The sequence below is a fragment of the Bufo gargarizans genome, chromosome 2, assembly GCF_014858855.1.
Source record: "Bufo gargarizans isolate SCDJY-AF-19 chromosome 2, ASM1485885v1, whole genome shotgun sequence".
NCBI lineage: Eukaryota > Metazoa > Chordata > Amphibia > Anura > Bufonidae > Bufo > Bufo gargarizans.
In genome coordinates this window covers 293,793,779-293,807,417 of record NC_058081.1, presented here as the reverse complement: position 1 = coordinate 293,807,417, position 13,639 = coordinate 293,793,779, and the positions used below count along the sequence as shown (strand labels likewise).

Here is a 13,639-nt window from a genome sequence, read left to right as displayed (position 1 = left end):
TATTACCATAATACTATGGCCTAAAATGACTGCCATACCCTACTTTGCTCAAAAGCTATTGTCATAATGTGTCTGAATATTTCCACCATACATTGATCAAAAAAATACTGTTCCTAATAATATTGATGTACAATTCCTATAAAACTAAACTTAAACTACCTTAATATATGCTCATAACATACTGCCATACCATACAAAAGATTCACAATATATACAGATAAACATATACATGATTATAAAAATACTGTTATACCACACTAAGTTTCACAATAAAGTATATGCATGAATATCAATGCACATATACATATAGTCTGTTTACATCTGTAGATATATGTATTTGTAGACTTGTTTCAGATTTTCTAGAACCACTGTGCCTCAAACTGGAAAACACCACAAGGATGGACTCTAGATTGAATGCAGATGACCTACAGAGCAGGAAAAATAGAGACATGAACTTGTAACTTGATCAGACTTGGAACTCAGGCATACAGAGACATGGATATGGAACTTGCTCAGACATTAATGAAGACTTCTGGAACTGAGACATGCAGGGGCATGGATATGGAACTTGTGCAGACTTGGATAAAGACTTCTGGAACTCAAAGATAGAGACATGGACTTGGAACTTGTTCAGACTAGGATCAAAACTTCTGGAACCCAAAGATACAGAGATGTGGAATTGGATCTTGTTCAGACTTGGATCAAGACTTCTGGAACCCAAAGATACAGAGACATGGAATTGGAACTTGTTCAAACTTGGATCAAGACGTCAGACCCCAAACATACAGACATAAGGACTTGGAACTTATTCAGATTGGATTAAGCCTTCTGGAACCCAGACATACAGAGACCAGTCCAAACAGTAACAATTGCAGGGACCAGTGCACACATGACAGTAACTTCTGGAACCCGTGACAAGGTGGCTTCAGACAGATGGCACCTACATTAAAAGACTTGCCAGTCCGTGGCTTTTGGCCTGCAAAATTTCCGGGTAATGTAGAATCCAGCTATTTCACACTCTTATTAAAGCCCTGGGCAGATGGGCAGAAGTGCACGGTCCAAAAGATACCTGACAGCGTTGAATCCATTGAATATATTTAAATATACACTATATTGTGTATATATACATAATTATTTAGATTTATGTGTGTTTAACTCATTTTTAACTCAAATTTAGTTCTGTACACCAGTTAAAGTTTTGAAGAATATACATTTTTCATACAAATTCAAAAATGAATGATGACCAGCCTAAACACATACAGTGAGGAAAAAAAGCGATGTTATAGTCACTGTATTTTATTATACCAATGTTTTAGAAAAGAGATTCACACATAAATTCACCAGATGAAATGACAGCTCTCACTGCTGAGAATTCTAAATTCCCAACCATACTGACTTTAAAACACATCATAATTTCAACAGCCTGTTTGTTCCTCCAGGGAATCTTGATTGCACGCCTGTGAATGGAGTTTCCATAATGATGATGAAAGTGAGTTCTGCTTATGGTCACAAACTGGAAATTTTGAAAACAGAATAAGACAAAAAACATTTAACATGTCAGATAAATCCTGTTGAACTGTTCACCACAAAATTTGAGCATATTGTATTCATAATAGGTGTGTATATCAAATGTGTTTGTATTAAGCATTCAAAAGGTATTCCTCTCCCCAGTGATGCAAAGTCACCTGGGGTATTATACACCTGCTCTGCATATGGTAAGAAGTGAGCATAATATTATCTTGCTATTTTGAAATCAAAATTTAATATGCATATAAACGTGTATAGTAGTATGTTTAATGCTGTACTTGTCAGTGTGCCAAAAAGTATTTAATACTGTACAATATAATAAGCTATGGATATTAATAACATTGCTGGATGATACATCAAGTCCAAAGGATATTTCTCCTCCAGTACTGAGAAAAGTACTGTATACCATCTGTCTTTAGCTCATTATACTGAGTGAAATTTCCCAAGAATAGCCATAAACTGTGAATAACAACTACTGCGGTCAGAAAACAATATCAATTACCGTAAGTGTCATGTGCCAATACCAATGTCTTCTTATGTGGCAGACTGGGTGCGAATGCTGCCTCTGTACCCACTAAAGCTACACCCTTGCTTCTTATAATCCCAGGTTATTTATATCTGAGTAGTCCATCATAGTTGTAATAATTTCTGCAAGACAAGCCACACACTATAATGACTATATACTCAATACGCAATTGTCACCTAATAGTGTTTCGTCATCTTAGGAGAAAAAAAATTCTTCCCAACCTCATACATTGCAAGGAGAAAAATCCCTGGATCAAATTTCCAGTAATATGGTAACCATATTTTACAATATTATTACCTCTGAGTAATGTATCCAGGCCCCTTTGAAGTCTTAGAGAGTTTACCATCACATCCTGCTCTGGTAGAGAGCTCCACAGTCTTACTGCTGTTACAGTAAAGAATCTCCTTCTATGTTGGTGTAGAAACCTTCTATCCTCTAGTTGTAGAGGATGCTAAATTGTTACAGCTATTGTCCTAGGTATCAATAGATTATGGTACAGAATGATAACTGTAGTGACCATTGATGTACCGTATTTATACATATCTATGCTGCTTTATGCCCTCTGTCCATGAACTTCTTTGGTTTTGCTAAAGCTGTCTGGCATGGAGTTCTTCAGTTCACTTTGCTTTCCACTAATATGTCAATCAGCAGAAAAATAGTAGAAGAATTCTATTTATCAAACATGTTAATCCACTAGTTTGGTTTGTGGGATTTTTTTGGCTTCTCTAATGCTCCATATTTGTCCTCCTGCATGTCTGCCAGCAGTTTTGATCATGCTCACAGCAGCAGGTACAAGCTGGGAAGAAAAGAACAAGCAGCTTTTATTATTAGAAGTAATTTGAATATAACATTTTAGTTTGGCAGGTGCTGCTCTTGTAAGTGCTCAGTGGGGCTTCACTGTGAAGTGCTCTCTTCATTGAACTGCTTCATAGCCCCTCTCTCTGCGTTGAGTGCGTTAATTTTTCTCCTGGTTGGATGCTACAGTTGTCACTCACGGCACAGGATAGGGGCAGTGAAACAGGTCAATGTGGAGAGCAGAGGGCACTTCACAGTGAAGCTGCACCTCTTGAGCACTTACATGTCACAGAATAAAAGTTCATATTTACACTACTCCTGATGAGAAATGCTTTACAAAAGGTACATTTCTCCAGCACTCTCCAGACCCTATTTAGCGCTGTTAGCATTTTAGCTTGTTCAAAACTGCTGACAAACTCCCTTTAAATTGATGAAATTATGAACATAGTCCCTAGGCTTTCTCCAGAGTCTATATCTGGTCCTTGGTGTGAGTGTCCAATGAAGGAGCTAAGTCATTTACATATTTTACCTGTGGCATTTTATTAGGGGTTGAAATCAAATTCCTAACTCTCTTTGCTCAGACAAAAAAAACATTTCATTGTTTCAGATTAGTTTTGGTTACAGTGGCAGCATCTATCATTAGTTGTAAAGCTAACTTTTGGGTCATTACAAGGTGTGAAGATTGGTGAATGTAGTTAAAATAAAATAGTAGCTCCCCAAATCAAAGTGTGTACACCAATTCTTGTTCAATCACAGAAAATCGTTAATGAGGCTGTAAACGAGACTGAAGTGTTGCTCCTATGAGATGCATGACATGATTGTGGTGCAATTATGTTATTGTGTAATAAGCAGTAGATCTCATGAGGCTGGTGATGCAGCTGAGAATAGAGAAAGGTAATAGAAGATAATAAGATTTTCTTGTTTACCATGTCTGTAGGGTTTTTTTTACTGTAAAACATATGTAATATTCACATTTACCACATTTTGCTAAAGAGTGTTATGTAATTGATATAATTCAGGTTTGTAAATGCATTTTTGGAAGCCTTACTTGAATCTATATATACACTACATGCAGAATTATTAGGCAAATGAGTATTTTGACCACATCATCCTCTTTATGCATGTTGTTTTACTCCAAGCTGTATAGGCTCGAAAGCCTACTACCAATTAAGCATATTAGGTGATGTGCATCTCTGTAATGAGAAGGGGTGTGGTCTAATGACATCAACACCCTATATCAGGTGTGCATAATTATTAGGCAACTTCCTTTCCTTTGGCAAAATGGGTCAAAAGAAGGACTTGACAGGCTCAGAAAAGTCAAAAATAGTGAGATATCTTGCAGAGGGATGCAGCTCTCTTAAAATTGCAAAGCTTCTGAAGCGTGATCATCGAACAATCAAGCGTTTCATTCAAAATAGTCAACAGGGTTGCAAGAAGCGTGTGGAAAAACCAAGGCGCAAAATAACTGCCCATGAACTGAGAAAAGTCAAGCGTGCAGCTGCCAAGATGCCACTTGCCACCAGTTTGGCCATATTTCAGAGCTGCAACATCACTGGAGTGCCCAAAAGCACAAGGTGTGCAATACTCAGAGACATGGCCAAGGTAAGAAAGGCTGAAAGACGACCACCACTGAACAAGACACACAAGCTGAAACGTCAAGACTGGGCCAAGAAATATCTCAAGACTGATTTTTCAAAGGTTTTATGGACTGATGAAATGAGAGTGAGTCTTGATGGGCCAGATGGCTGGATTGGTAAAGGGCAGAGACTCCAGTCCGACTCAGACGCCAGCAAGGTGGAGGTGGAGTACTGGTTTGGGCTGGTATCATCAAAGATAAGCTTGTGGGGCCTTTTTGGGTTGAGGATGGAGTCAAGCTCAACTCCCAGTCCTACTGCCAGTTTCTAGAAGACACCTTCTTCAAGCAGTGGTACAGGAAGAAGTCTGCAAGGTAAGAAAAACATGATTTTCATGCAGGACAATGCTCCATCACACGCGTCCAAGTACTCCACAACGTGGCTGGCAAGAAAGGGTATAAAAGAAGAAAATCTAATGACATGGCCTCCTTGTTCACCTGACCTGAACCCCATTGAGAACCTGTGGTCCATCATCAAATGTGAGATTTACAAGGAGGGAAAACAGTACACCTCTCTGAACAGTGTCTGGGAGGCTGTGGTTGCTGCTGCACGCAATGTTGATGGTGAACAGATCAAAACACTGACAGAATCCTTGGATGGCAGGCTTTTGAGTGTCCTTGCAAAGAAAGGTGGCTATATTGGTCACTGATTTGTTTTTGTTTTGTTTTTGAATGTCAGAAATGTATATTTGTGAATGTTGAAATGTTATATTGGTATCACTGGTAAAAATAAATAATTGAAATGGGTATATATTTGTTTTTTGTTAAGTTGCCTAATAATTATGCACAGTAATAGTCACCTGCACACACAGATATCCCCCTAAAATAGCTGAAACTAAAAACAAACTAAAAACTACTTCCAAAAATATTCAGCTTTGATATTAATGAGTTTTTTGGGTTCATTGAGAACATGGTTGTTGTTCAATAATAAAATTAATCCTCAAAAATACAACTTGCCTAATAATTCTGCACTCACTGTATAAAGAAGGATGTATATGTGTGTATGTTCTGCGATAACTCAAAAACGCAATCATTTATTTCAGCGAAACTTGGTATACACGTCCCTTGCTACCTGGAAAGAAATCTCACAGCTCTCTAGGACTTAACGTTCCTGAGAAATTCCCCAAAAATGACCTGCATTAGCCAATAAAAGCCTGCAAGTCGTTCTTTTCATATCCCAACTACACTGCTACATGTGTCGCGCTACATTGATGTCGCACCAATGTTGCACAACAATTTTTATAATGATAGTTTATGGTGTTGCACTGTGACATGTGACATGCTGTGACTGCAACAAGACAGTCGCAGAAAAATCCATCTTGGATGGATTTTTTGCAACTGTCGTGTCGCAGTCGCAGTATGACACATGTCGCAGTGCAACACCATAGCCTATCATTATAAAATTTGTTCAGACAAAATATTGTGCAACACATGTCATCGTGTAGCCCTAGCATTAAGGGGGAAGGGCGCTGTGGAGGTCACTGTTAAAGAGGCAGGCACTGTGGAGGTCACTGTTAAAGAGGCAGGGCACTGTGGAGGTCACTGTTAAAGAGGCAGGGCACTGTGGAGGTCACTGTTAAAGGGACGACCACTGTGGAGGTCACTGTTAAAGAGTCGGACACTGTGGAGGTCACTGTTAAAGGGGCAGGCATTGTGGAGGTCACTGTTAAAGAGGTTGGCACTGTGGAGGTCACTGTTAAAGGGGTGGGCAGTGTGGAGGTCACTGTTAGGCCTCTTTCACATGGGCGTCAGTTTTTTTGCCCGGATAAGAGGCGGGTGCGTTGCGGGAAAATGCACGATTTTTCCGCGCGAGTGCAAAACATTGTCATGCGTTGCACTCGCGTGAGAAAAATTGCGCATGTTTGGTACCCGAACTTCTTCACAGAAGTTCAGGCTTGGGATTGTTGTTCTGAAGATTGTATTATTTTCCCTTATAACATAGTTATAAGGGAAAATAATAGCATTCTGAATACAGAATGCATAGTAAAACAGCGCTAGAGGGGTTAAAAAAATAAAAATAAAATTTAATTCACCTTAGTCCACTTGATCGCAAAGCCCGGCATCTCCTTGTGTCTCCTTTGTTGACTAGGACCTGTGGTGAGCATTAAATAGAGGTAAAGGACCTTTGATGACGTCACTCCGGTCATCACATTGTCTTTTACCATGGTGAATCACCATGGTAAAAGATCATGTGACGTACCATGTGATGACCGGAGTGACGTCATCAAAGGTCCTTTACCTCTATTTAATGCTCACCACAGGTCCTAGTCAACAAAGGAGACACAAGGAGATGCCGGGCTTCGCGATCAAGTGGACTAAGGTGAGTTAATTTATTTATTTTTTAACCCCTCTAGCGCTGTTTTACTATGCATTCTGTATTCAGAATGCTATTATTTTCCCTTATAACCATGTTATAAGGGAAAATAATACAGTGAATAGACTGTCACCTAGCAGCCATGCGTGAAAATTGCACCGCATCCGCACTTGCTTGCGGATGCTATGCGATTTTCACGCACCCCATTCACTTCTATGGGGCCTGTGTCACGTGAAAATCGCACAATATAGAGCATGCTGCGATTTTCACTCAACGCACAAGTGATGCGTGAAAGTCAACGCTCATGTGCACAGCCCCATAGAAATGAATGGGTCCGGATTCAGTGCGGGTGCAATGCGTTCACCTCACGCATTGCACCCGCACGGAAAACTCGCCCGTGTGAAAGGGACCTTAAAGGGGCAGACACTGTTGAGGTCACTGTTAATATGGCAGGGACCACTATTAGAGGAGCAACTGCTGTGGAGGTCACTGTTAAGGCAGCAAGGTACTGTGAGGTCACTGTTAAGGCAGTGGGTTACTGTGGAGGTCACTGCTAAGGGGAGGGCCCCTGAGGAGGTCACTGTCAAGGGAGTGGGGTTCTGTGAAAATCACAGTTTAAGGGGCGGGATGCTGTAAAGGTCCCATTTTAAAGTGGCGGGCACTGCGGGGGGGCAGTGTTAAAGGGGTGGGGGACTGTGGAGTTCACTGTTAAAGGGGCGGAATGCTGTAGAGGTCACTGTTATGGGGGATACTGTCAATATCTTTTAACGACACACACAAACATTAAATAATATAGATGAAATATACAATTGTGAAGCTGGGTCCATCTGCTAGTCTAGTATAAACTAGTCTCACTATGGGAGAGACGATACATAAATGAGGATTTGGGTCTTCCTCACCTTTGTCACCATTTTGTCTTTACAAGTTATGTTTTGTCAGTGTGTGATGTTAACTAAATATTTTAACTACTAAATAGCACTTCTTGTAAAATCACAGCAGATCCAAGAATAGTACGATGAATTCTGTTCCTGTGTTCTAGATGATGCAATTTTTTCAAAAACTGGTGCTGGGATTACAATAATGGGTGCCCTTGTCTCATCCTATGCATGGATTGGTGGTAAAGCATCTGTATAGGACTGCTAGAGATAGCCAAGCCCTGTACTTGACTTTTTTAGCAGTCCAATAGAGATGAATGTAGTGTCAATGCATATTTATTCATATTGGGAAAGGGGTACACGTTCATGAACATTGGGAGTCCCAGCAGTTGGACATCCACCGATCAGATACATCTTTGGACTACCTCCTTAGCACCTTGAGGAAATTCTTCTTATGTTTCTGTTATGCCTCGCACAGGGGGTAGTACATGACACAAAGATTCAAAGAATACCCAAAACAGAATCCCTATGTCATGCCCTGCCACTTCTCATTATATCTGAAACTGACCCTCATATAGTACGAACTATATTTATAACACCATTGTAAAATAAACATATAAAACAATATTTTACAGGAGTTCTATCTAAAGTGTCTGTCTTTTCTTCCCTTAGGTAACTCGATAGCTGTAAAGTACATGTAGAAATGGAGATTCACCGTGGTAAAGGATAATGAGAATATCTATAAACATTCTATAATGCAAGCCTTTAGAGAGAAAAAGTTTAGCAGAACTTCTGCCAATCGTTATACTTATAAAAAGCGAAACAATGAGAGCAGAATCCCTCCTGACTTTCTGGACTGCGCTGTGAATGGTAGAGCTGTTGAGTGCATGACTACTGCAGCTCAGCGTGGAAGAAAGAAGTGATGCCCTGTCTAGATGCTATTACAGACACAAACTTTGCAGGAAGAAGAAGCTTGATTGACCACATTTTATAATCAGTTCTCTAAGGTACTGACGATGAGACAGAAAATGTCGATCAGACCTTTATTTCAGCATGCCATACATTTCAACCTTTACTTATTTGTCATGTTTGCCTTCGTAATTGGGTCCATTAAAAGTTTCACTACTATTGAATAATAAAAACTTGCGTTGTAGCAATACTGGCTTTGTAAAATTTACACAAATACATTTGTGTAGGAGAAGCTCACGATATACCATACCTGTTCATACTTTACCTTTATAGCTGCATATGAAGAAAACAAGGCTGAAATTCAAGATATGTGGCATCATCCATAGGCATTTGTTCTATTTGCCTTATTTTGCACGTCTCGGTACTTTTTAGAGCTTTTCTTTATCTGCAAGGAGTAATTGATTGAGTTTAGTATAATATTTAATACTATTAGGAATATATCAAGTATATGGATGAGGACATTTACAATGTGCATAAAGGGGTTCTGCCATGATTGAAAATTAAACATCATATAGTACATGAAAATACCTTTCTAACAAAGCTATGACCCAGTCCTGCACCTCACATGGGTCCAGAGATCTCCACATTTACTGCTCCAATTACTCTGCTAGATTATCTTCAGCCTGATAGCTCAAGGGATGTGTCCTTTCTGCTGCATCTCTCTACCTGTAACTGCCACGTCTAACAAAACATACTGCAGTTGAAGATTTTAATTGAGCATGTTCAACCAGCAAAGTGAGATGGACAAAAAAATAAGGAAAAGAACAAACAGCAGGGGGCGCCATACATATTGAATAGCTCACTGGCTAACTTACTAATTACAAAAGTATTCAGATCCAGGTGCTGGTTTGAAAAATGTAAATTATGTTTCGTGTCACAACCCCTTTAAGATGCTATGAATTCTTGTTACAAGTCATACAAGTGAATCTTATTGATGTCTGAACTTTGGGTTTGTTATTTTAATTCATTTGTATCACTTGTATTTATATGCATTGTCTTCATAAAGCCTTAAAAGTGATGACTTCTGCTTGTCTAAGACATGGGGGTCATTCTTGACCAAATATGCGCCACTTTTTGGCGTATATTTGGTGTAGATTTTGTCAAAAAGATGATTTGCAGCAAAATCTGTGACTTCTTCCCCTGCCATGCCATGTATGCCAGTTCTAAAAAAAGTAGGGGAGCGGCATGGGCAGTGAAGAGGGCGGTGCAGCAGACATGTCTCATTTATCATTTTCTAAGCCAGTTTTTGGCATGATCTAAATCAAGAAAGCTGGTGTAGATTTAATGCTGTTGTACGCCGTGGGGGATGTGCCTAGGTTTTGTAGAGGTGGGCACTTCTACACAACTTAGGCACATCAAGCACCAGCGCAGGGGGATTAAGACCAGCGTCTAAAACGCCCATCTTAATAAATGACCCCATTGGAGATTTAGAGATTAAGTATGAATTGGGGAATAGTCTATTTTTAAAATAAATGATAACTGATAACCTGTGAGACTGATCACAATGCAGCGTACAGAAATAATGATGCACAGTATTTATAAAAGATTTTAGACTAGTTTTGAGAACTTCTGTTCCTTTTTTTAAAATTCAATGAATTTTTGAAAATTAGTTTAGGCTAATTCTCACAGGGCAAATTTGGTCTGTATTATGAATGAGTTTAGCACCACTCCTGGTTTCGGGTTTAAACACACACAAATAAGTGCTTTGGAAGCATTTATATTCCACTTTATATATGCACTCCTGATTTTTGCTTAAAAATGTATGCAAAATATGGACTAATGGTGTCATTTATCAAACTGGTGTAAAGTAGAACTGGCTTAGTTGCCCATAGCAACCAACCAGATTCAACTTTTCATTTTCCAAATGAGCTGTCAAAAATGAAAGGTGGAATCTGATTGGTTGCTATGAGCAACTAAGCCAGCTCTACTTTACACCAGTTTGATAAATGAACCCATAAATCTCCACTGTGAGAAATTGACCTAAAGCCAATAACTTCATCCAAGCACTGAAAATCCAGGTGGGACAGCAGTTAACACCAGTATCCCCTTCTACCACAACATGTGGCACTTTGGATATATTCTCATGTAGAATATGGTTGTCTTTGTAGCAAGCAGATGGATTTCTACAAGCTTCATTCAAATAATTAAGACATTTCTGCAGCAATACCCAGGGGATTATGCCAAGATTTAAACTCATCCCCTATCCACAGGAAAGGGGGTGCAGCTCTGATTCTGCATCCCCACATATGAATGGAGCAGCAGATGAGCATGCATAGTGCCACTCCATCAGTACAGCACTCCACTATCTCCGGCAGTCCCATAGAGATGAATGGGGAAGCAGCACACATGCTCATTTGTTGCTCTAGTCATACAGTGGTCAGACACAGTAGATCCCCACTGATCAGACACATTCCTTTTCTATGGACAGAGGATACGTTTTTTGGGACAGCTTCTTTAGGCATGCCCGGCAGTGGCCATATTGCGGTCGCATACTATGGACCCGCAATACAAGGAGACCTGCCAAGTGCACCCCGCATCACGGATGTGGACCCATTCACTTCATATGTAATGCCTCAAAATAGCACTATGCACATGTTCACCAGGGCTCAGGTAGAGACGAAGCTGAGATGCATTGCGTATGCTATGGCTAGAGAACCTTCTCCTCTCTGCTAATCATAGGATTGCAAATTATATGGCCTGTCATATAGGATGGAATTATCAGAAACAGATGCAGCATAAAATACACTGAGCAAAAATATAAACGCAACATATTCGGTTTTGCTCCCATTTTTCATGAGCTGAACTCATTTTCTACATACACAACAGACCCATTACTCTCAAATATTGTTCACAAATCTGTCTAAATCTGTGTTAGTGAGCACTTCTCCTTTGCTGAGATAATCCATCCCACCTCACAGGTGTGGCACATCAAGGTGCTGATTTGACAGCATGAATATAATATAGGTACAGCATAGAATAGAATATAACATATGCCTGCCCTTACGATAACCCCACCACCACCAATGGCCACTCGATTCACAACGTTGACCTTAGCAAACCGCTCACCCACACGACGCCACACACTCTGTCTGCCATCTGCCCTGAACAGTGAAAACCGTGACTCATCCGTGAACAGAACGCCTCTCCAACAGCCAGACTCCATCGAATGTGAGCATTTTCCCACTCAAGTCGGTTACGACGACGAACTGCTGTCAGGTCCAGACCCCGATGAGGACGACGAGCATGCAGATGATCTTCCCCGAGACGGTTTCTGACAGTTTGTGTAGAAATTCTTTGGTTATGCAAACTGATTGTTGCTGCAGATGTTCGGGTGGCTGGTCTCATACGATTATGGAGGTGAACATGGATTTGGAGGTCCTGGGCTGGTGTGGCTACACGTGGTCTGCGGTTGTGAGGCCGGTTGAATGTACTGCCAAATTCTGAGGTAAAAAGAAGAAGTTCTGCATCGGCGCAAATCCACCAGTGTGACCAGTCTTAGTTATTTTAGTTTTTAATTGGAAACAACGCGTTTCGGGGATGAAACACTCCCCTTCATCAGGTTACATATATACATAGCAAGTGTTACATTATTTATAGGTGAATAACTCCAGAAAAACCGCCAAAAACGATGTACCTGGGTGACGCCCCTTGTGGGAGGAGTCATCACCAGGTATCATCTGCATTTGCAATATTTTCGAAAACCATAAACTAAGTGTGACTGTAGGCTGTTTATATATAAAGATCGCATGGGTTTTATCTAAACATTCTTAGTAGATCATATTTTCTTTCTGTGATTCAAATACATTTAGTATCGCTCCCGGTCATGTGATCACTGGTATTAGTGTCACATGACTCGGGAGTCCGGAAGTCTGTGCTGGCATGGTGCCGCTGCTAGCATGGGGCGGAAGTGGAGAGTCCCCGCTCGCTTCAGACTGCGCATGTCTGCGCTGGCCGGCGGCTTGGATCTCTCACAGGATGGTGGCCGCACCATGCTTGCTCAAGCTGCGCATGCCCGTCCTGGCCTGCAGCTAGGATGTCACATGATCGTATCTTTGCGATCATGTGACCTACCCCACTTGTCATTCTGGTCTAGGGGATACTGTGGATCGGTTTATAGAGCTAGATCGAGCTCATTTAGAAAAGTGTATGAGACACATAAATAGATCAAATGAAAATGTTTAAATAACCATTAGGGGTAGTGATAAGAAAGAAATGGTAGATTTGTATACAGGGCAAAGGGATTTGTATACAGCAGACATATCAGTATAAGTAAGAATACATCTATAGATATATATATATATTTTGATAATAAAAATAGATCCTTATATATATTTAATAAATAAAACATGAATTAAATATGTATATAAAAATGTATAAAAAATTCCTATCAAATATGAAATTCCATGAAAAATTCCATAAAAAAATGTGAAATCACATAAAAGACTATAGGAAAATATACATATAAATGAAAAAATAAAAAAATTAAAAAAAAAAAATTAAAAAAATTCTATATATATATATAAAATAAATGAAGATAAATAAAAAACATATATATATATAAATAATAATAAATAGTAAAAAAAAAAAAAAAAGGTGTATATATGTATATAAAGGTAGGAATAGATAGGTAGATAAATCAATGAATAAATATCCTCATTATAAATTAATTTCAAACGCCTCATTCAGACCATACGGGTTCAAACTATTGATTTTAAAAATCCAATACATCTCTCGACGTCTGATGTACTGGGTGTCTGTTTGGAGATGTAATGGAATATGTTCAATAGGTGTTATAGTGAACCCCGCTGGGTTCCCTTCATGGTGTTCTGCTGCATGTCTGGACACACTGTGTTTCATATACTTTTTTCGGATTTTTGAACGGTGTGTGTTGAAACGTTTGCGTAGAGTTTGTATTGTACGGCCCACATATTGTAGGTGGCAGGGGCACTCCAATAAATAAATAACATGATTCGAGTTGCAGGTCAAGTGGGATTGAATTT

At 39.7% G+C, this 13,639-nt stretch overlaps 1 protein-coding gene across 1 annotated transcript in view; it reads left to right on the top strand.

Annotated features, from left to right (window-relative positions):
* Positions 1–8,680, top strand: part of TAFA2 (TAFA chemokine like family member 2) — a 108,077-nt gene extending 99,397 nt beyond the window's left edge. The window contains exon 6 of the mRNA XM_044277091.1: positions 8,343–8,680. Within this exon, the coding sequence (XP_044133026.1) occupies positions 8,343–8,354 (12 nt within the window). The 3' untranslated portion in view covers positions 8,355–8,680. The remainder of the gene's footprint in view (positions 1–8,342) is intronic.
* The last annotated feature ends 4,959 nt before the right edge of the window (positions 8,681–13,639 follow it).